Source organism: Anabrus simplex, chromosome X, assembly GCF_040414725.1.
Source record: "Anabrus simplex isolate iqAnaSimp1 chromosome X, ASM4041472v1, whole genome shotgun sequence".
In the NCBI taxonomy this organism is placed as follows: domain Eukaryota; kingdom Metazoa; phylum Arthropoda; class Insecta; order Orthoptera; family Tettigoniidae; genus Anabrus; species Anabrus simplex.
Genome location: NC_090279.1, coordinates 198,801,559 through 198,826,100, shown reverse-complemented (window position 1 = coordinate 198,826,100; position 24,542 = coordinate 198,801,559). Strand labels below are relative to the sequence as shown.

Genomic DNA, 24,542 nt, shown 5'->3' with positions numbered 1-24,542 from the left:
TAGAATAGTAAGATTAGCATTGCGTGTTGATAAACCTTCAGATTGGACAAAAGCAGTCATTGCACCTATCTATAAGCAAGGGAACAGGAAGGATTGCAACAACTATCGAGGTATCTCATTGATTAGTATACCAGGCAAAGTATTCACTAGCATCTTGGAAGGGAGGGTGCGATCAGTCGTTGAGAGGAAGTTGGATGGAAACCAGTGTGGTTTCAGACCACAGAGAGGCTGTCAGGATCAGATTTTCAGTATGCGTCAGGTAATTGAAAAATGCTACGAGAGGAATAGGCAGTTGTGTTTGTTTCGTAGATCTAGAGAAAGCATATGACAGGGTACCGAGGGAAAAGATGTTCGCTATACTGGGGGACTATGGAATTAAAGGTAGATTATCAAAATCAATCAAAGGCATTTATGTTGACAATTGGGCTTCAGTGAGAATTGATGGTAGACTGAGTTCTTGGTTCAGGGTACTTACAGGAGTTAAACAAGGCTGTAATCTTTCACCTTTGCTGTTTGTAGTTTACATGGATGATCTGCTGAAAGGTATAAAATGGCAGGGAGGGATTCAGTTAGGTGGAAATGTAGTAAGCAGTTTGGCCTATGCTGATGACTTGGTCTTAATGGCAGACTGTGCCGAAAGCCTGCAGTCTAATATCTTGGAACTTGAAAGTAGGTGCAATGAGTATGGTATGAAAATTAGCCTCTCGAAGACTAAATTGATCTCAGTAGGTAAGAAATTCAACAGAATTGAATGTCAGATTGGTGATACAAAGCTAGAACAGGTCGATAATTTCAAGTATTTAGGTTGTGTGTTTTCCCAGGATGGTAATATAGTAAGTGAGATTGAATCAAGGTGTAGTAAAGCTAATGCAGTGTGCTCGCAGTTGCGATCAACAGTATTCTGTAAGAAGGAAGTCAGCTCTCAGACGAAACTATCTTTACATCGGTCTGTTTTCAGACCAACTTTGCTTTACGGGAGCGAAAGCTGGGTGGACTCAGGATATCTTATTCATAAGTTAGAAGTAACAGACATGAAAGTAGCAAGAATGATTGCTGGTACAAACAGGTGGGAACAATGGCAGGAGGGAACTCGGAATGAGGAGATAAAGGCTAATTTAGGAATGAACTCGATGGATGAAGCTGTACGCAGAAACCAGCTTCGGTGGTGGGGTCATGTGAGGCGAATGGAGGAGGATAGGTTACCTAGGAGAATAATGGACTCTGTTATGAAGAGGTATAGAACTAAATGAGGCCACAACACTAGTTGCAAATCGAGGATTGTGGCGACGTTTAGTAAATTCTCAGAGGCTTGCTGACTGAACGCTGAAAGGCATAACAGTCTATAATGATAATGTAATGTATGTATGTATGTATGTATGTATTGACTTGTGGCGTAGCTCAGGCTATGAAGCCTGCTGTTATGCCAAACCATCTCATATGTACTAGATTGTACAAACTACAGAGTATTAGGATTTCTAGTTACATATAATTAATTATAACATTAAACTTAAATAATAGTTATAAACAAAAGGTAAATTTCTTAGAGTCACTATTCAAAAAAAAAAACATTAAATACTAATTTCTTAAGTCTGTATCATTTATAACATGTTTAAAAAAAATACATTTCTACTATGTATGTCTCTAATTACAGTCGGAAGGGAATTCCAAGAGCGCATGGTTGCAGGTATGAATGGGTTGCCGTACCCGGTCGTGCGGTAAATTGGGAAGCTCAGCAGGGAAGAGGTTTCTGACCTTGTAGGTATACTACTGTTTGGAGATGACAAGTATTTAAGATCCATTCTCAGATAACTTGGTGTATCTGTACGGAGAATGTTGTGAACAAGCGTAACAGAGTGAAGGTTTCTTCTCTCCGCCAAATATAACCACGACAGCTGTTCAAGACAAGGTGATATATGACAATACCTGGGCATATTTAGTACAAAACGGATGCATGTATTATAAGCCCGCTGAAGTTTAGCGTTAAGTGTGGTGTTTAGGTTGTTGTATATTACGTCACCATAATCAAAGATGGGTAGAATTAAGCTTTGAACAAGTAACTTTCTCATATTTAGAGGAAGGAGATCCCGCAAACGTTTAAGAGAGTGCAAAGAAAAAATACTCGTTGGCATATTTTCGTCGTGTGCTCCGTCCAGTTTAAGCACTTATAAAAAATGAGGCCAAGGATTTTTACACTTTCGTTTATTTGTATTGGTGTTGCGTGGAATAGGATTGGGGGAATTTTAACACTTTTCAGTTTGGTATGATTACTTTTGGATCCAATTATGATTGCTTGTGATTTGAATGGATTGACTTTAAGATAATTATTTTTAGTCCAGTCTTTTATATTTTCCAGGTCATCGTTTAGTTTGTTAATGTCTAGTTGGATGTCGTTCGGGTTTGTTTGTATATAAAGTTGAATATCGTCTGCGTAGAAATGGTATTTACACGTTTTTATATGTGACGCTAGAACACTGCCCTGAACTACGCCAACTTCAGTTTGTTGCCAGTGTGATACTTTTGTACCTGCTGAATGCCGCCCAATTAAATAAGAGTGCAGCCACGTCAGTGTGCTTGAAGAAAATTTTTGTGCTTGTAGCTTAACTAATAATATTTCCCTGTCCACACAGTCAAATGCTTTACTTAGGTCTAAAAGTACAAGGATAGTCATTTGTCCGTTTTCCATGCCTGCTTGAATGTCATTTGTAACTTTTAGTTGTGCTGTGGTTAGGTCTAAATCCTGACTGGTATTTGTCGAGTAAATTGTGTTTGTTAAGGTAATTTGTTATCTGCTTGTGAACAACCTTTTCTAATATTTTACTAAGACAAGGAAGTATGCAAATTGGTCGAAAGTCTTCGGGTTTTGTTGGATTATGTATTTTTCTTATCGGTCGTATTATGGCACCTTTCTATATATTGGGAAAGATTCCTGTCATGAGTGAGGTATTTATTATGCGTGTAATTGTTGGGAGAACAATTTCACTGAGTCTTCTTCCAAGTGTTTATCCCAACTAAGTGTGGGCTCTAATTTTTTCATGTTAATCGCCTCTGCCAAATGAGGGCATCACAGGCACTGAAGAGTTTCATGTCCTTCAGACAGTCATGCCAGCGCTTGGATCGGCCACAAGATTGGTGTCTTTCTGAGCTGAGATAGAATGCCGTTCTATCCACGGACAGCTCATTACTGCTTACAGCACGGCCATACCAGTGCATGCAAGGCTTTCGCATACTCCCTTGTATGGGCACTACTTCCATATTTTCCATCGCACGCTTGACTGAAATGTATCCTTACTGTAGTGTTTGTATATGCCAACCTGATATGGAAGGATGTAATCACTATTGCGTGTTACTGTGGTGGTTGGTAAGTGTAGTATGTTGCCTGGATATGAAAAGGAAAGTGTTGTCAACGAACACAAACACCCAGTCCCCAAGCCAGAAGAATTAATCAAACACAAAATCCCCTACCCAGCCAGGAATAGATCAGACTCTCTGAACTGAAGGCCTCAGCACTGACCATTCAGCCGATGTGTTGGACTTTTGACATAGTAACAATATGGAAAAGTAAATAAAAGTCTACCGAATTCTATAGAAAATCACCAAAGATGGTTTCTTAAAATACAGGCAGAAAGTACAGTGTAAAAAATAAAAAAATTTGGCAGGTTTTGTCTTGTAGAATTCAACAAATTTTCGAGATATCGTGCCTCTACTTTCGATTAGCAAGCCTTTGACTTTGATCATTTTTAAGTTGTATGCTTCCCTGTAGAAGAGAACTGGAGACTCATATATTCCCTTCTTCGCACGATCGGCATCATCAAGGTTGACTCGCGGAGGATTCGAAGTGGATGGTTGGATTGATTATAATATCCTACAGTTTTTGTAGGCAATGATATTGATCCTTCAAGTGCTTCCATTCTCTTCCGAATGATTGATGAATCTCTACATGGACTATGAATCCGGTTCTTCTGAGATCCTGGACGATGTTGGTTCTTATTTGAAGGCACATAGCGATGCACAGAGTTTCACCATGCTTGCAGAAACCAAGGATGTGTGCAAAACGTAATTGTTCAAGAACTTTCACCTATATTTTGCACAACCATGGGAGATTTTTATTTATTTTATTTTATTTTTATCAGCGAATTTATTACTGGTTCTTTCAGAGTTGTACTCCTGGCTGAAACTGACATTATTCCCTCATGTTTTGATTTGTATGGTTCATATTATCACTTGACATAAAGATTCTTAAGTTTATAAATAAATATGTGCGAGTATTATTTATTTTAATTTGTTAGCCAACATAGGACTCCTTTAGTCAGGTTTAACGAGGTTTATCTTCTTTTTGTCAGACCAATACTGTTTTATCCTTTCTGAATGTAATTTTATTTCTGCTTGTGGAATCACTCTCCCTATTCTCTGTCTGTTGATTTTTGTCTCTAGTCTAGTGTGTTTAACTTTCAATATCTTGAGTGTATTTGTTTTGTATTTTAAATATCCTATTGTAATACTATATGTAACTCTCTCATGTCTTCTTTAAGTTCTGTGGTCCATCTTATATTATTCTTACTTTTACTCTTCCATTAATTTTCTATTATTTTTCTGCTGATTCTATTTCCTGGTGACCATATTAGATGCCTTAAGAATGATATTTTTTCCTTTTTCGTTGTGCTAGCCACATGTTCTATTTCTGTATAAACTGTTTTTTGGAAGTTAGTCTCCAGACTCTGTTTATACTTGATAAATTTTATTTAAACAGATTCTTACTATTCTCCTTTCTAACTTGAGTACTCTTTCTATTGCAACTGTGTTTGTTGTTGTGAATAATGTTTCACCTGCATATGTAACTTGTGGCTGGGTGACTGTTTTGTGGTGGTTCAATTTTGTTACTATTAGACACACTTTTTATTATATGTATTCTTGGTAACATGTTGTGCTGTAACCAGTTTATCTATTCTGTTTTGTCATGCTGGTTCTCGTTCAGGTTATATGCGATTATTTCACCTGAATATTTAATATTTTCTACAATTTTTATTTCTTGGTCTCCCAGCCTGATGTTTGCAAGCAGAAGTGGAGTTAGCATAATTTCTGTTTTTTCAAATATTTTGAGCTATTTCCTGTAAAGATTTTATTTGTTGATTTGTTTCCTGAATATCATTGGCCAGAAGAGCTAGATCATGAGCAAATCATCCCACACAGTTCAAATCTGTTATACTTCTGGGTTCCAATTTTTATATTTTTTGAGTTGTTTTGTACCATTCCCACATAACATTCTCTAATGCACAGTTAAAAAGAAGAGGTGACAATCCGTCACCCTGTCTTAAACCAGTTGGTACTGGTTCAGAAAGTTCTCCTCTGAACTTAATTTTAGAAATTGGATTGGTTAGACTAAGTTCAGTCAATTTGATTAGCTTTGGTTGAAGTCCAAAATGTCTTAAAAATGATGATGGTCTGTGGATGGAGTCGTAAGCTTTCTTGAAATCTATAAACGTTATTGAATGGAGCTTGTTTAGTTTTCTGTAATATGCCATGACTAGCTTTAAAGTTGTTATATGTTCAGAGCAGCTTCTCCAAATATATGCAAGTACGTTTTTTTTTTCTCAGGAAACTATTATGGGTCCTGAGTCTCCTCATGAGTTGAAGTATTCACCTCCAATGGAATTTTCCACTCAGCCATTTTGTTCAGCGAGTTTCAAAAGTGAACCAGAGGAGGTGGATACAGACCTATCATTTAACACCTCGCCAAAAACAGAAGTGATTGACTCGAAGGTGAGTACGAACTATTGTTAAGAGCAGTCTAAACTTACCCTACCATTATATAATAACAGATTCTATTATTTATTTCTTAATTGTTTCGAACTTGGTCTTGTCTGGTTGGGAACACAAAATTAGGAACAAATAGATCATTTCCTGTACTAAGTATCTGTGTTGTCCTAGGATTGTAATATACTATGTGAATCAAGCTATGGCAAGGCTAATGCGTTTACCCACTCAACTCATTTGACGACGACGTTCGCGCGAGCATTGGCCAGGCCTTTAACTCGAATGATGAGACAATAACGTGCCACGCTGAGATACAGAAGAAAAACTGACTAAATGGTGATCTTTCCATACATGTCCAACATTCTTGAAGAGAAAAACGATACATGCATCTTTTAAGTAGGAGTTGCCTGTTTGTTGAATCCGTGGAGAGAAATCTGACAACTGCCCGTAGTAATCTGTCAAGGTATTACAATGAGAACCAACTCATGTCCAATCCTTCTAAGACCCAAGTATGTGCCTTCCATTTACGGAATAGGAAAGCTCATCGTAAGTTAGATCTGGAATGGTCAGTTATCCAATTGCAGCAATGTCGCACTCCAAAATATCTGGGAGTGACCCTGGATAGAGCTCTTACGTTCAAAACCCATTGGGAGAGTAATAAGATGAACATATCCATACAAAACACTCTTATTTGAAAATTGGTAGGGTCACAATGGTGCTCTCATCCTCAAACAATCCTAACTTCAGCAATGGCTCCGTGTTTTTCTGCTGCTGAATATGTTTCCCCAGTCTCGTACCGTTCATCTCATGCCAGACAGGTAGATACGGCTCTCAGTGAAACCTGCAGGTTGTTTACAGGTTGCTTAACACCTGCTCCGACAGATAAAAAGGTCTATTACCTGGCAGGAATAGCGCCACCCTGTGTACGTAGGAAAGTAGCTGCCAACAGGGAACACAACAGCGCCAACCTGCTAGATGGACATAGGCCTCCTCAGCAACAGCTGAGATCCCGGAAGAGCTTCTTGAGGACATCTGAAGCAAAGGCAACGCTGGAGCAGTGGAAGAAGAGGACCCCTCACCTCTGCAGATGGATGCCAGCAGCTGAGCAGTTACCAGCTGGACACTGTGAAAGCTGGCTGGTGTGGAAGTCTCTGAATAGGCTACGATCAGGAGTGGGGAATATCTGGGATAACTTTATGAAATGGGGATTCAGCACAGGTGAATGTGGACAAGAACAAACCTCATGCCACATTCCTCATTGCCCTCTGTGTCCAACGTCTTGCACTGTTGATGATGATGTCCTAGAAGCCACTCTGGACATTGGACATTGCAACATACTGGGCTTGTGTAATATGATCTCACATGTTGTGTGTATTTCAAACTGCCTTGTGCATTAACTGTAAATTTGTATGTTTTTGACTCGAGTATATATATCATCATCATCATAATCTTCCCTTATCGAGCTCCTGCCCGGTCGGGGTATTTATGGCACTTCTCCATCTTCCTCTTTCCTTCCACCATTCCTCTTTCACGATCTTGTCCCAGTCTGAATTTCTTCTTTTTATGCCGCTCTTAACTGATTCAATCCACCTTGTTCTAGGTTTTCCTCTTGCCCTCGCGCTTTGCGTCCAGCATCTGTCTTAGAAGTCTATTCTCCTTCATCCTCCTTACATGTCCAAAACACCTTAGTTTATTCTTTTCAACTCTCTCATTTAGCTTTCCTGTCCCAACTTCCTTCCTAACATCTTCATTTCTCACTCTCTCTTTCCTTGATTTTCCTATCATACTTAACCCCTGTGGGTGGGGGGATGTAGACGAAGAATACACCCACACTATCCCCTGCCTGTCTTAACAGGCGACTCAAAGGGGCGACCAAGGGATGATTGTCTTAGATCCATGCCACTACTTATGATTAGTACAACCACGCGGGGAACACCATTGGTCGCTTATACTTGTGCGTAGTACCACTATGTTAGGTACACAGTAGGTTTGTGATTCGTAGCAACAGAGTGCGTTGGCAGCTTTTGCAGTACCTGTGATTCGTACCCTTATATGAGCAACATCATGGGATTAGCGACACCATGCTTCTGCCTTGCCTATGCTTAGTACCCACTATGTGAGGAACACCACGGAATAGTGCGGGTCCATGTGGTTAGTCCACTTATGAGAGGAATGCCGTAGGTTTGCGTTGCCTGTAAACAGCGCCGCAGTGTGCGAAACACCATAGGTCTGTGTTACATGTGCAAATTTCATTACCTATGCATAATACCATAATGTGTGGAATACCGCGAGTCTACGCTATTTTGATTAGTACCGCAACATGACGCATAGCATGGTTCCATTTTACTAGCGATAAGTACCATTAGGAGTGGCCGATGACTGGAATTTTGACCCGTTTCGACTACAAGCATCGAGTCAGTATCGTGCTCTAGAAGCAGTCCCTTGGTCAGTAATACTCTTGTTTAACACTATTTCCTGAGAATGTGGGGCATGTGCAGGTCAGATCCACTGATTGTTTTAGCTTCAAATCCATTCATTCATTCATTCTTCCTTCGTCCTCACGTTTTCGAATTCTGGTCAGTGGAGGGTTATGGATTTTTGTCATACCATTTCATCGTATTTCGTACAACAAGCATTATCATAATCATCCTGTCATACTTCTTAGGAATCTCATCTCACTGGTTTGAATTTTACTTTCTTGGCTGCTGATCGAAGTCCAAGTATCAGCTGAATAAGTCATTATGGGTACATAGCTCATTTTGTACATTATCTCTCTACTTTTCCTTGGTACTTCTTTGCTCCAAACAAGTTTTCTTACATTTTGGTAGAATGCATTACCCTGCTGTACCCTCCTGCTAATCTCCATGTGCACTCTAGCATTTTGCATTAATTCACTTCCTAGGTATTTAAAGCTGTCCACAATTTCCAGACTCTTGACTTCCAATTTTCACAGTGCCCTTTCCTTGCCTTACCCCTCTCAATATCACCACAGTGTTGCTTTTCACTGTACTGATTTTCATGCCGTACTTAGCTTTTTCGTTCAGTACATCTAGGTGGTGTTGCGCTCCTTTGCTGTTCTTTCGCCAGATCACATCATCATAGCAGTATCTTCGTTTCTTTGTCTCCGTAGGCTTCCTTTGTTTCCTTTACAATTTCGTCCATGACCAGAGGTGACAGCACACAACAGTGCACATCGAGGACGAATGAGAACTTTGATTCCGAAGTGTGCTGCAAGTTTTCATTTATATGATTATTTTTGTTTACGGTTGTGTTCTGGATCAGTGAAAAGTGATTAACTGAATTTGTATAAGCATCGTATTCCTGAAAATGATGAAGAATATACGACGAGACTTCAGTATGTACTGGCATTTACTCTCTGCAGTGATATAATTGTGGGGAAATATCCAACTTATCCATTAAGCACTCATTGAAAGAATGGAAAATAACATCTCCACAATAATTTTAACATAGAAGATATGGACCATTTATTGGTTTTGGAGACTGGAAATGTTCGTGAGGCGTGACCCATTTCTTCTTGATGATGGAAATTTTAAAATGAAATTTTGTTTTATGAAGGAGTATGCTTGATTGTCATAAATACAGTCAGAAATGACTTAATGAAGGATTCGACAGATGGCTCTATATCTTGCAAACTTCAAGTTCTCGCAGCACTACAAGCGCTGAATTAGGTTAGTAATTATTATCATTGATATAATTATTACTAGTGAGAATAATATACCACTGAAATATTGCTCTTCCTTACTTGTTTATTCAAATGTTCCATTCTATTCATGCTACCACACAAGTTCTCAAAAGGTTTTGCTCCTCGATAATCAGCAAAAGCAATCATAAAGGCAGTAAACGTGATGAAATGCGTCGACGAACTGCAGGAAGAGGTTCCTATGGCTTGGAACGAGTATATACGTTCAGGATAGTAATACAACTCATTATACAATGCGTATGCCACATTTATTAGTAAGAAAAAATATGCAGTGTTTATGTAGGGATTATTCAGTGTACAACTATACAAGTGTTAAACAACTGTATAAGTACTTTTTATTAGTAAGACTGGATTTTATAATGATATTCTGTGAAGGTCCTTTTTTCCAAAATTAAGTACAGATTCTGCTATTCTCTATTAGGGGTGAAAGTAAAGATAATAGATGTATGCTTTGATTTTATGAAATATTTGCCTTAAAACCCACGTTAGATGATTTGAAGTACTAATACAAGCAGTTTTAAGTTAATAGTTTGATTACAGGAGATTGTGTAGCTAAGATACATCAGCGGTCTCTTAAGACCTCACCTTGCAATGTACACCACCTCACAAGTTGAGGGTAAACAAAAAAGAATGAAAAATTCCATGTCGTATGATGTCAGCATGTAAAAGATCCCTGGTGATACGTATGGTGTTTACCCAACAAAATTAATTTAAAAACTGAGGTGTGGATCGCCTAACAAAGATTTGGTTTATTCTACCACTTGGGAGCCTAAGTAGCGTCAATTTAAAATGCATGTGCATGGTTGCTGAGGCCATTGTTGTTGTTATTTATTTATTATTCGCTAATTGGCCAACTAGAGACCACGATAAGTTCCATTTTACATTCTGGTGTTTACGCTGTTTTCGATTGATCCAGTAGGTTTTTATTAGCTCGCTGTGTCAAGCACGGCATTCATCCGACCACTTTGCAGCAGTTGTCCACTTCACATCCCCGAAAGTCCCAAAAGTCACAACACTTGTTCTGAAAAGATCTTACGTCTTCTGGCCGTAGGCCCATTTCTTTGAGGACTTTCTTGGCATTAATGTACCATGAAATTGTTGTTCTTGGTTTTGAGTGAAAATTGTTTAAAATGTGTTTTGTCCATCGAGAGTTGTAGATGACCATAGAAGCGAGCCCTGCATTTGCGCTTTGTGTCTGTGATCTCCTCGATCTTAGAGTAGATTTCTTATGTGGATTTTCTTATGTACATCCTGTTTTTGTAGTTTGGGCCAGGAATGCTATTATTATTATTGTTATTATTATTTTGTTACCACTGTCTTTGTTATTATCTTCTTTATCTGCTTGTCTCCTACCTTTTCCTTTCCTTATCCAGCTTTCTCCTAATCCTACACTTCCTATGTGCTCTGTCAAGACAAAACCTGATTGTTGACGTCTTCATTCTAGTATCAGTTTCTATTCGTGTTTCTATCTTTCTCCATAAAATGTTCTCATGGAGATCTCCCTCCTCCTCCTCCTTCTTCTTCTTCTTCTTCTTCTTCTTGCTAATGAATCCAGAGTTTCTTGATTTATTTCATCTCAAAATTTTGCACATCACTTACTGTAAGTTGATAAAAATATGCAACTACAAACGTTTTTGTTTTTCTCAGGAAATGATCATTCAAGAACTGGTTCCTGAGTTGCCCAAGGAATACAAGTATTCACCCCCAGTGGATTTGTCTGCAGATCCATTTAGTTCAGATGATGTCAAAATTGAACCAGAGGAGATTGATACAGACCTGTCATATGATACTCTGCCGAGATCAGAGGAGGAGGACTTAATGGTGGGTATGAACTGCGGTTAAGAACAATCTAAAATTGCCTTTGTCATACTGCAGTATTAGATTCTGTTTTCGATTTGTCATTGTTTTGAACTTGATGTGAGGTGCAATGAGTATGATATGGAAATCAACATTTTTAAGACTAGCTGCTCAGGTAAGGAAGCCAGCAGGAGCAAAATACATATAAATCTAGGAAACATATGGCGAAGAGCAACTTACCGCGTATGAACATGTGGATAGAGTACGCGTAAAATAAATACAGTAGAACCTTGATACATCATTCCCGGAACTGTCGTTCTCCCGTATTCATCGTGATACCACTATTTGAGTCCACTATTTGGTGTTCTACGTCACATTGAATTTCCTAGTCTTATTGCTAGCTCGTGCATGTTGACTTGCTCAGCTTGAACTCTTGTGGTATCAAGATTGTGTCTCCTATAGAATTCACAGATATTAATGTTCACATCATACATAAACCTTAGTCTGTATTGCTGTTATGTGCCTTTTGACAGGTTCAACTTGAACACATGATGATTCAATGAACCCTATTCTAACTTTTGTTTTTATTCAATTAGAAGGACTTCCAACCTCGCAATTTTAAATTTAATCCACGCTTCACGCATTGATGTATATTTTAATGTCCACAACACCTACTGTCATACTTCAACAACCCCATGATTGTTTTTATTGTACAGATTGTTTATTGTTAATGTATTTCACGATAAATACTTGTTTTTAATTTGCACATGTTTTGTTACAAAATCTATTGTTGATATTCTGTTGATTGTTGATGATCACTCTTTCATTATGACACTTTTTCTCCTTTGATGTGAGGATACTACTGTATTTTGATCATTTTTAAACTCAAGCCCTGACCTAGTCTTTGTGCAATAATGGCTGATGTTCGCTATGCCGAACGAAACATTTCCCATTGTTTAAGATACTTCATGATTATACTATAATCCAGTGAGTATATTCTAAAGTATTGAATAGGTGGTTGTAAATAAAGTTTTATAATTTTTCAATGCACTTTATCGCCGTAATATTCCACGTACGGTATATCATTGATTTGCAGTAAGAGAACTGACCTCGAAGGTTTTCAATTATTACAATATGTAAAGAAAAGTGAAATGAAACGGTGTAAAAGTCATGTTTTTTATTTTCATCACGTATATAATGGTTGCAATATTTTGATACCGTTATGTATAGTATGAGCATGTCCGGCTCCATGGCTAAATGGTTAGCGCACGTTGGCCTTTGGTTCATGCGGTCTTGATTGGATTGGGGGGCTGTGTGTGTGCCAACTTAAACATTATGATTCATCTTAGGTAGGGGCGCATTTTCATAAACATGTAGGTCACCTTTCATGCGACATCTCCGGAGGCCACACGCCATTATTGTTGTTTTGTTTACATGGTGAAAAATGTCCAGATACAGTACCCATATTTTATTTCGCTTTACCCCTATTTTTTGTGTTACCTGCATTTATCGTTTTCCTGCATCCATCGTCATTTTCCCCCCTCTTCCTTGAGAAACGATGCACTGAGGTTTTACTGTACTTGGATCCAAAATTCTCGGCTGCAGCCTTCGTTAGTGGAGGATAGAATAATAATCATAGTGGTTATTCTAAGCAAGTAGACGTTGTGATTTGCGGCACCTCTATGGCCACTGTGTTGGCCCCATCCTATGGTAACCATTTTACAGGAAAACTCGAAGGATTTCCTGGCTACTGAACCTCTCCCGCCCCTAGTCTGGTGGAGGTTCATTGATAAAATCTTCCTCCTGTGGCACTACTTCAGTCATTCCTGCACATCCTTATCTCTAATTACAGTGTCCATTTCACGAGACAGATCTCTCCACACTTCCAATACTTATCAATTTCTATATAATAGTTTTATTAATTATATGATATAAATGGTTGAAAACCATAACGGTATAAGTAGCACTTTAGTCATTCAGAGAAAAAGGCATTTAAATTTCTTCAACACTCATATAAAGCATGCTATTTGTAGTTATACCACCCATCACGAGAGCACAAATGTCACTTGTACCGTTATGGTTTTCATCCATTCAAATCTCTAGGACATGTTTCGTTCCGATTCTGGAACATCTTCAGCTAAAAGATTTGACAAAATGGCAAAATATCCTCCTTTTTACTCATTTTCTTCTCGTTTCAGACTCATTTTAACAGTCCAACTGCAACTCAACTTCAACTACGGTTGTTCAAGAGTGCCCCGATAACTATAGGTTAAGAAAATCTTGTATATCTCTAATTTTATCTTCAAGATTAACAAATATACACGTCTCCAACATAAAGAACCCCCCTTACACCGATTTTACTTCATCACTTGGACACTGACTTGTTGAAATCTTAACCAACATGAATGAACATTTTATTTTATCATCACTATCATATGTGTTTTAATTTTTGTGCCATTTTATCAATTCTTTCAGCTATTGTATCATCATAACCATCACATGTGTTCTAATTGTCTTGCCATTTTGTCAAATCTTTTAGCTGAAGATGTTCCATATTCAGAACGAAACATGTCCTAGAGATTATATCATGTAATTAATAAGTCTAGCACTGAAATACAAGCTTGATAAATTAGAAATATTAGAAAGAATTATAAGGAAAATATTAGGTCCTCCAAGAATTGCAGAGTTTTGGAAATTAAGAAGTAACAATGAAATTTACCAGAACATAGAAAACATATCAGAAACAATAAGAAAAAGGAGATTGCTATTTCTTGGACACATTTACAGAATAGATGACAATAGACTAACTAAACGAATCTTCAAGTACCTTTGGGAAAAGAAATCAACTACCACCTGGATTCAAGAAGTCAAGAAAGACCTGGTAAGGAACAACATACGAGAAGAAGAATTATTGGAAAGAAAGATTTTTAGGAAGAAAGTCTTACAAATGGAAGGATTCCAAGGGAGGAAGGAAAAGAAAACAGGCACAAAGTGGACTGAAGACAGGAAAAAGAAACACAGTGAAACAATGAAAGAATACTGGAAGAAAAGGAAAGAACAACTAAGGAGGAACAATTGAAATTGTAACGGGGTCCTTAGAAGGCCGGAACGCAAGAAGAAGAAGAAGAAAACTATTATATAGAAATTGATAAGTATTGGAAGGTGGGAACCTACTTATAACTTAACCTTAGTTGTGTTGAGCCAATATGGGATAAAATATGAGATTTATAAGTTCTCTCACTTTCCTTGACATTGATGTCCATCCCCAGGATGACAGAATCACCATCCACCAGCCATTTGCATTATCATCTCCATTACAACAGTTTTTCACCCAAAGTACACAAAACTATTTGTACCATTCAGCCTTGCCATCCAGGGCAAGCTGATTTCTTCAAACTCTAAAGCCTGTGCGACCTACTGCAACAACTTGAGCGAGTCAGTGGCTACACGTTTCGGTCACTGAGCTGTCATCTTGCGTTCAGGAGGCAGTTGGCTTGAACCTCACTGTGGCAGCCTGTGGCTTCCCATTTTCACACAAGGCAAATGCTGGCCTGTACCTTAAGGCCATGGCCACTTCCTTCCCTCTCCTAGCCCTCTTCTATTCTATCATCTCATTAGGACCTACCTGTATCGGTGAAACGTGAACTTGAGGAATGCCTTTATGGCAATTCGTTGACTGCCAGATCTCTCAGGCCATGAACTCTGTCCCCAGATTCCCTAAGCATCCTAACCCCGTTCCCTTCATATCATCCTGGTCTTGAGAAAGCCAATCACATTTTTAAAACGAGCATTCTACAATGGAAAGTCAATAAGTATCTGTAATCATTTTTTATTGACATCTTTTTTTTCAACAGTCACCCTGCTTTCCAATGCACATGGTCCACCTTTTCACAAGCTTTCTGATACCCTCTGCATGAAAAGATCGGAGCTGAATCGATGGCCTCTTAGAGCAGTTTTAAGTGGACCAAACAGATGGTAATCCTACGGGGCGAGATCGGGACTGTACGCAGGATGGTCCTACACCTCGAAACGCAGCGTCTGATCACTTTGAGCGGTGTGGGCGGCGGTATGTGGACGCGCATTGTCATGCAACAAAAGAACTTCTTCCGACAGTCGACTTCTGTATTTGTTGTTAATTGCAGGTTTCAGCTTGTTTACCAGCATATCACTGTAATATTCACTTTTTACTGTTTTTCCGTTTTCCTGGTAATGTTCCAGGATTGTCCCTTGAGAGTTCCAAAACACTGTCAGCATCACTTTTCCTGTAGAAGATTGACTCCTGAATTTCATTTTGACTGGTGATGTGGGATGCTTCTATTCCATGCTCTGACGTTTGCTCTCTGGTTCGAAGTGATGAATCCATATTTCATCTCCAGTGATGATCTGTTTCAGAAACGTTTCACCTTCGTTAGCATGACGGTCCAGTAGGTGCCGACAGATTCTCACACGATTGCACTTCTGCTCTTCATTGAGTTGTTTTGGAACCCATCTCGAACAGACTTTGTGAAAGTTAAGCCTGTTTTGCATGATTTCATATGCAGAACCATGGCTAATGTGCATATGGTTTGCCATGTCATCAACAGTCACTCGTCTGTTATTCAGGATCATATCACGCACTTGTTCAATATTGGCATCAGTTACGGCTGCAGATGGACGCCGAATCTTTCCTCATCCCTCACGCTCTTGCGTCCCCTTTTGAATTGTTCGATGCACTCGTAAACACTTCGCTGTGGTAAAACATTGTCCCCGTATTGTGCTGACCATGGATTACGGAACGCTGCTCTTCCTTGGTGCAAACAGAGAATGGCGTGGCCATCTTTACATCGCAGAGCACAAGCTGTACTGATCTGATGACGCTGAAACCTCCCACAGACGCAGACAATGGTGCCGTCTACCGGCTGGTGAGCACAACGCCACAGAGCCAACCTAAAGAAAATTAGAGCAAATTGCAGATACTTTTTGACTTGCCTGCCTACGTGTCCTATTTCATTATCACTCTACTCCTGTGATCTTCTTCTAAAAACTCCCACAGTCCCATTCAGGCACCCACTTAACCTGAAACATTCCTACTTGTTATGAGCCACATCAGTCTGCTTCACACTTTCCTCCCTAAGACCTGCCCTTTACATGCACCAAGAAAGACTTTCACCAACAAGTCTTACTGTATACAAGTTTGTCATGACTGTACTTCCAACATCATCTGCTTCAGAGGTCACCTCCGGGCGTCAAATTAAAACACCTGCACCTGGCGAGCCGAACATGTCCTCGGATACTCCTGGCCCTGAAAGTCATACGACATTTCATTACCTGCTCCAGAGCAGACTGTGGCCAGCTTTCTACTTTGGCTTAACTACTAACACTCTAGCCAAGCGAGTATGGGGCCTCCAGAGTACCTGCAAAGCCGCTAGTATGGATCTTCTTGTTCCCATCACACCAGGCACCATCAAACTACATTTGATTTATTTTACAGTTAAAGTCCTTAAATATTTACCCTACCCAACTTCTCAACCTCGCGCCCTTAGAGATTCCGAAGTTGGGCATCAGCTGTTGGTCAGGTCTAGGGAAGCACCGAAACATTACATAAGATAACTGCTCTTCTTTTCCATCACCTTGTCTGTGTGTTTCCCAACTTCTAGTCTACTTGTTAAGAACGACCACTACCATTTTGTTTTTGTTCGTTTTGGCCTACTAGGGACCACAGTGCTCATCTTAACTCTTAGCTATGGTGTTCTGCTTTTTCTTAGCTCAGTACGCTTTCATTTTCTGGCTGCCTGCTTCCTTCCATCCATCCACTTGGGTGTGGTGGTCCCTGTACTCCTTTTTGCTTGTGAGGTACGGTGGGAAGACGCCCTGTAGGATGGCCTGTCGGTACTGAGATCAATTCTCTATGGTCTAAAATGGGATCTGATTTTACTGAGGTGATCCTCTTAATGTTACAAGCCCTTCCTCTACTTGTCATTGTGGAGATTCTGTTGGTGAGCCGGCAGGCTTTCAGGCGGGTCATGTGCCCATAGAAAGTCAGTCGCCTTTTCCTCATACACATGACTATGTCTTCCTGATGTTCGTAGAGCTCGTTGTGCCTGATCCTGTAGGTGCCATTCCCCTCTCTTATGGGTCCTAGTATGCTCCTCAAGATCTTTCTCTCTGTAAGTTCTAGTTTCCTGAGTGGACCCTTTGGATTCGTCAAGAGGCACTAAGAGGTGTAGAGTACAGAGTTATAGTCCATCTTTAGGTTCTTCGAGAGGTACTTGGAAGTATAAATGCTTTTACAGGAATGATAGCCCCCTCTCTAACTTGGTGCACAGGCGTCTATGGCCATTATTATTCTATCCCCCCCCTCTCCCTCTCTCTCCTGCGGTGTTTTTTTTTTTTTAATTTTATTTTTACTACCCTCCTCAGACAAAGGCTGCAGCCAAAAATCGTTGGACCCCTGTCTTTCTTTTATATGTACTCTATTCACGTGCTCTCCATCTGTTTTCGAGACTTGCGTATACTTCCAAGACTAAAGTGATCTGAGGTATGGAATGAACCTCAAGGGATTGAATGTCCGGTCTAAAATACAAAAGTGGAACAGATAGATCACTTCAAGTATTCAGGATCTGTTTTATTCCAGGATGGTAGTGTACTAGGTGAAAATGGATCAAGGAGCAGCAAAGCTAATGCATTGAGCAGTTGCGATCAACGGTATTCCATGGGTAATGAGTGAGTTCTCGGATGAAAGTATATTTGCATCGCTCTGTTTTCAGAACAACTTTGCTGTAAAGGCCTGTTTACATGCGGACAGTAATTTAGTGGTAATTAAATTTTTAACTAAATTTTAAGGGACTTGCAGCGTGTGAACTGGGAATTTAGTGGTAAGTAAATGATTAAGTAACAATTTTTTCCCTTCAAGTAGACCTCCCACAAGCTGCACGTGCACCCATCGGAGTAGTGGGGGAAGCACTGTACTTGCTACTTACCATGTGCGAACAGGTGCATTTTAGTCATGTTCTTAAATTGTGGGTGAAGCTACGGAGTTGATCATCATTGTGAGTTTGTTTTTCTTTCAGTCATTCGTTCTAATTGCCGAGAACGAAGACTAGATGGACAGAAGATAACACTCTAAAATTTGTTAGTGAATATGTTCAGCACGAGTGCCTTTGGAATACTAAAAGTGCTTTGTACAGAAATAAACAAGCCTGCCAAGAAGTCTATATATGAATGAAAGATGCCATGAGTATGATTCATCTGGTGTAAAAGAAGTGTGTCAGAAAATACAGAGTATATGTTCAACCTATTCGCAAGAACTTAAAAAGATCAAGGACTCAACAAAATCTGGCGCAGGTTCAACTTGCTGAATGAAGCATTGAAGTCTGTCGGGTTGGTGATAATAAAAACGCAGGATAATTTGGTGAGTGTTCATCTAATATCTTTACTTCCAAAAGTGTAGTAAATAGCAGAGCTTATTTTTGATGGAATACCAGCACCCTATTTTTAGTTAATTTGGTTAGTTTTAGTTAGTTATTGACACTAACAAGTCCAGTCAATCAACTCATACAGCTGCTGTGTGAAGACCACTGGATTTGAACACAGTGCCACTGGTAAAACAACACACTATGACTATTCGTCGGTTTGACTCCACAGATAGTCCAGTAATTCACACAGTCACATGCAGTGAACAACTAAACAACTCGACAGTATCCAACAGCAGGGCGATCCTCAAAACAGCGAACATTAACATACGTCTATTTATCCTCGGAATCACGATAGCGGGTTTCCTCGCTGGCTCACGGCGATCCTCAGTCCACAGAATTACACAAACACACAGTGCAGTCTTCCGTTCTGTCGTCTCCAGTTCCCGCACCCACTGGTCTCCTCGCCATCCCAACAACAACTCCTCGTTCAGACCTCGGTGGGACACTGGCGACAGCCAACACCTGTGTCGCCCTCAGCCCAGCCACCGAACCCCAACACACCCAGTCTTGCACGGAGTCCAGCACTGACTGACTGCCTGCCTGCGGCTAGCCTCCCTTTTTTTAGCTCACATGATTTGGTTCAGAAATGTCACGATGTCACTACAGGCAGAACATTCCCGTTGAATCTCCAAGAAACTCGCAGGTAAGCCAGCTGCCGAGAACAATCCATGGAAAGGCCGGCTCCACCCCACAAGCCGGTTGGGAGATTCCAGGTCGTCTTGAGTCACCAGCCCCTTCCTGGAATTACCAAAAGGGGCTACCACGGGGCTGGCACGTAACAATATTTACAATTTGGCATGTGTGATTCCACTATCCAAGTTTGTGATGTATTTTAACATATCTACCTCATCTGCCATGTAACTGATCCTTGGTCAACAAAGAAATTGGCATAATTATCACGAACAATGCGAGCATCTCGAGGTGAAAGGTTTTGTGCAGTCCTTGTTTACCGAGCCCGATAGCTGCAGTCGCTTAAGTGCGGCCAATATCTAGTAATCGGGAGATAGTGGGTTCAAGCCCCACTGTCGGCTGCCCTGAAGATGATTTTTCGTGGTTTCCCATTTTCACACCAGGCAAATGCCGGGGCTGTACCTTAATTAAGGCCACGGCCGCTTCCTTCCCATTCCTAGGCCTTTCCTGTCTCATCATCGCTATAAGACCTATCTGCGTCGGTGCGACGTAAAGCAAATAGCAGTCCTTGTTTCTGCTGGCAGACCTCTCCAATTTCCATGTGTAATATCACCTTGAGGAGTGCCCTCATTGTTGACTGTTATAAAGGGATTCTAATTACTTTTTGTCATTCTAAGCCAGTTGTGTAAAGCACAACTAGCTCTTATAATTTTGTCAACTTTATCCAGAGTAAATGGGATAGGTTTCTCAAATATTCGGAAACGGCTCACTAATATCCCGAAAGCATTTTCTACTACACACCTTGCTCGTGATATCCCTGGATAGGGCTTCATGAGGTACCTTTTCAAAGGGAAAGCGTTATCTGCAACTAGTACCTGATTTTCTGGCAGCAAATTATTCTCCAGCGCTGTGCTTAGACTGCAGTTCCTAAAGACACCGCGCTCTGAAATTCTTCCATTACAACCTACATGTATTTATCCGAAACAGTAATCATGGTCTACTGCAGCTATTAGGACAATGCTGTTACTGTGTTTGTAGTTATAATAAAAGCTTCCTCCCACATGTGGGGCTTTTATCATGACATTCTTTCCATCCACAGCGCAACAGCATTCAGGAAAATTCCATTTTCTTTGGAAACCAAATTCAATTTTATTCCACTCGTTTGTATTTAGTTGTACCTGAAAAAATATTTTTGTGTTAATCGCAAAATTTTATTCGGGTTATATGTTACACATAATGCTTAAGTAGTAATTAAATCTCTCTTCATTAGTTAAAATGTTAATAAGTGCACTTTCCATTCCAGGAAGACGGCACAGAAAACGCTGCCAGTACAAGTGCAAGAAATGGCTTTCCTGAATGCAATGCAGAACTCGGCGGATATTTCTTTGGAACAAGAAGCTCGATCTTCGCCTAATGCTCCTGAATGAAAACGATTAAGAGACCTTAATTTTTAAAATGCATGAAAAAATACATAACGTGAGTAAAGTTTTAAATGGTCCAATAGCTCCTGAAAATGAATTTGAAGTTTTTAGAAAAAGTGTTTGACTTCAGATAATCTATGCCTTTGACTTTAACATTTCAAGCTCAGCAACACATACAAACCTATTTGTCAAAAATACGTATTCAGCCGCTCATAAAAAAAGTGAAATTCCTATGAATCGTTCCCCCTCACCCTCTCCTTCTGCAACATTTTCTAACAGTCTGCTACCTCTTCTGTGACCCCTTCACCAACAACCATTTCTACCAATCATGAATCAGTTCCTGGACCATCACGATATGTGTATGATCACTCACACCAAGAAGCCGAGCAGGCATTCTGGCACAAGCTTTTAACTCGCTGCAGAATTGAAACAATACTAATTATGATATCTTTGTAACGTGTGTTCACTGAAATTTATTGTATACCGGTACTTAAAAGCAAATAAACCTTTGATAATAGTTGTTTTTCTGAACATTTGCTTATATAGAATACTCTCACCAATATATTTGCATTTTTCCTTACCTGTATGAAATCTTTTAGCTTCACATACTTCCAGAATCATTAAAGATATGCTGGCTTTGGTAACTCTGAAGAAACGATGAGGGCTTCGGATATTATTTCCCGTTGCGAGCATGTACAGCACAATGTGCAGTTTCAGCACTACACATGATACCATATTTTCTCGCATAATTAACGCCCTTGCATAATTTACGCTTCCCAGTATTTTTGGATCCAAAGTGCAGAAAAAGAAATGTTCACACAGTTCCGGACGTGTTTCGAAATAAAGATGTCAACTACTCAAGTATATAGCAGCATAGAAGCTCAAGAAATTCAGGGTGTAAATACAGCAAAGTGAATGCGAATTCGAGAAGGTAAACACACTGATATGGAAGTGGAATTGATCGAGTGGTTTCCACATGTTTGAGCGAACAATATCCAGGTTGATGGCAAGATTATTAACCTTATGCCATACTTTGACAGAATTGTCCGCCAGCAAGTGAAAGATGGAGACACACTTTGACAGACACTTCTGTCCGCACGCATGGACTATCTACAGATGCGTATTTACGGTTACCGAGTCAACGAGGTTTGTTCTATAAGTTTTAAAATGTAACTAGCAGATGTCAGGAACTACCTGAACTTCATTTTTATATCAAACTTTAACTTGCTCCTGGAATAAGAAAGATAAAACGCATCTCACCACCTGTTATTTGTTAACAAATATGGCAGCGGCCTAGAGTGGAACGGATGGTGTTATTCATGATTAGCTTGAGAATATTGATGTTTAGATTCACTATGAAAGTGTGTAAAGTTAAAATAATTCATCTTCAAATGTTATTGATAAAGGCGAATCTGATTCTATTTCTGAAGAGGCAGCGCCAACGGATAATTGAAGATTTATGCAAGGTACAACATCAACAGGTAGGAACATCAGTAATGACTAGATTTGGGAACTTGAAGCTAATAAACATACTGATGTCACATGTAAACCAGTTTGTGAAATACACTCCGTGGTACAGAAGAAATTGGAAGCTAATCCAACAGTGGTCAATGAATTTCTAACCCCCACAGTTCTGGAATCATGTAACAAAAGAAACCAATGGTTATGACTGTAAATATCTTGCTTCTTTGCCAAATTCCCCTCACACTGGTAATATTCCCTTGATGCATCAGGGTCGATATACTGGCTACTACCAAACAAAACCTGCTCCAACTTGGAAGAAATTAGAGTTGCCCGGGCGATGCAGAGGGCACATGATTTTTTAGTATTGTATACATGAGAGGAGTTCTCCAAATCATAAATGTATGGTGGAATACAAAAGAAGTTGTTTATATATGTGTAACATCTGTGTATATATCTGTATTTCCTTAAAATAAATGAAAAAATAAATAGCATGAAAGGGTACTTTTTTTTTCCAAAAAGTTCGTAGGCCAAAGGGTTAAGGGGAAGGCTAATGGACTGGCACTAAAGATGGGGCTCGAGTTTGAGTTCAAACGGGTGGCTTCAGCGTTTTAAGGAACGGCACAAAATCGTGGCAGGCAGTGTGCGGAGAAGCAGAGTCAGTGAATACTAGCGGTGCAGACGGTTGGCGAGAAAGCGTGGCTGATGTAATCAATTTGTATGCACCAAACAATATCTTCAGTGCCGATGAGACTGCATTGTTTTTTAATGCTGAGCCCAAATGGACTTACAGTTTTAAAGGAGAGAAGTTCCATGGCGGGAAATCTTACAAAGATAGAGTCACAGTCCTTCTGTGTTGCAATATAGACGGAAGTGAGAGACTTCCTCCCCTCGTCATAGGCAAGTTCGAGAAGGCATGCTCTTTTAAGGCCATCAGACACTTTCCATGCAAATACAAAGCGTCTAAAAATTCCTGGATTGCAAGCAAAATTCTTGAGTGGCTGGTATGTCTTGAGTGCAAAATGGCATGCCAGGACAGAAAAATACTTCTGTTGTTTGATCAGTGCACTGCACACAAACATAATTTAATTTTAAAATGTGTGTCTTCTTTTTCTGCCGGCCAACACTAAGAGCTACTTGCAGCCCCATAGATCAAGGTATACTTTTATCTCTGAAACGTGCCTACAGAAAGCGACTGGTGCGTTACTCTCTCTGTGAAGCTGCTAGAAATATTCTGACAAGAGAAATATGCTAGTGGAACGTGATTGTTATAATGCGGAGTGTGACAGTTGCCTGGAATGCTATTCCTTCATCGACAGTCAAGAACTGCTTCATCAAGTGTGGTTTTTGGTTTCGTTAAATGGAGTAGAAGAAGAAGATGAATGGAAGGATTTACAGTATAACTTTCGCCGAATACATCGCCATAGATCATAGACTATTTCAGAAGAGCAGGATCCCGCCATGATGATCAGCCGTGATCACGTGACGCCAAAGGCAGATGCAGCTACAGCTGATGTTGAACACGACGAAGACATGGCGCAGGTGGCATCTATTCCATTGAAACATTATGTACTTGCCGCTCTAGGAGTGTTGAATTTTTCTGTGATAAGTGCAAGTGATGCTGACGACGCTACAATTAAGGCTATGGAGCAGTTCGTAGCTGTTGTTTATAAAAAAAAAAAAAAAAAAAAAAAAGATGAAGCAATCTCTCATACATTCTTTCTTTAAAGGCATTAAGCCTAATGTGTGAGGAAAAAAAAAACGTCCTGGCCCATTAAACATTTGCGAACTTTTCAGGTACTGTATAAAGTTATTTATTGTTCTTGATATTTGTTATATATGTCCGGGTTTTTAAAGTTGTTTTGTTGGTGTTATGTGTTTCCAATTTGGACAGTCTTGTTGGCTCCCCTGTGCAAATGCTTTATACTGTACTTAATTTGCATCATGCGTATACAGTAGATTACTCTTTGTTTTTGAATCGGTGTTTTATTTTTCCTGGGTGTGAGGTTATGTTTGACAGTGTATGGCGTTATCCAAGAGCATTATTGAATAAATTCACCTTGTTGGATACATTTCGGAAATGTAATTTTTTCCACAGCATTTGATAGGTCTGTGAATCACAGTGATTGCATGCATTAAAGGATCTTGGAATATTTTGTGATGTATTTTGAGTTGGCTGCAGTTAATTCGAAATCGCGTCATTTGAAGTCCGATTTTAGCGTCCCAACGACTTCAAATTAACAAGTTTTTTACTGTACTTCATTTGAACGATTTACAGTAAAGAGTGTGATTGAATGAATGAATGAA

The 24,542-nt window shown here is 39.7% G+C and overlaps 1 protein-coding gene across 6 annotated transcripts in view; it reads left to right on the top strand.

The window, feature by feature from the left end:
- The window catches only part of LOC136886864 (zinc finger protein OZF), a 229,277-nt gene that overhangs the window by 18,444 nt on the left and 186,291 nt on the right, over positions 1-24,542 (top strand). For all 6 annotated transcript variants that reach the window (XM_068230660.1, XM_068230661.1, XM_068230656.1 and 3 more), the window contains 2 exons: positions 5,593-5,757; positions 11,120-11,293. In XM_068230660.1, the coding sequence (XP_068086761.1) occupies positions 5,593-5,757; positions 11,120-11,293 (339 nt within the window). The remainder of the gene's footprint in view (positions 1-5,592; positions 5,758-11,119; positions 11,294-24,542) is intronic.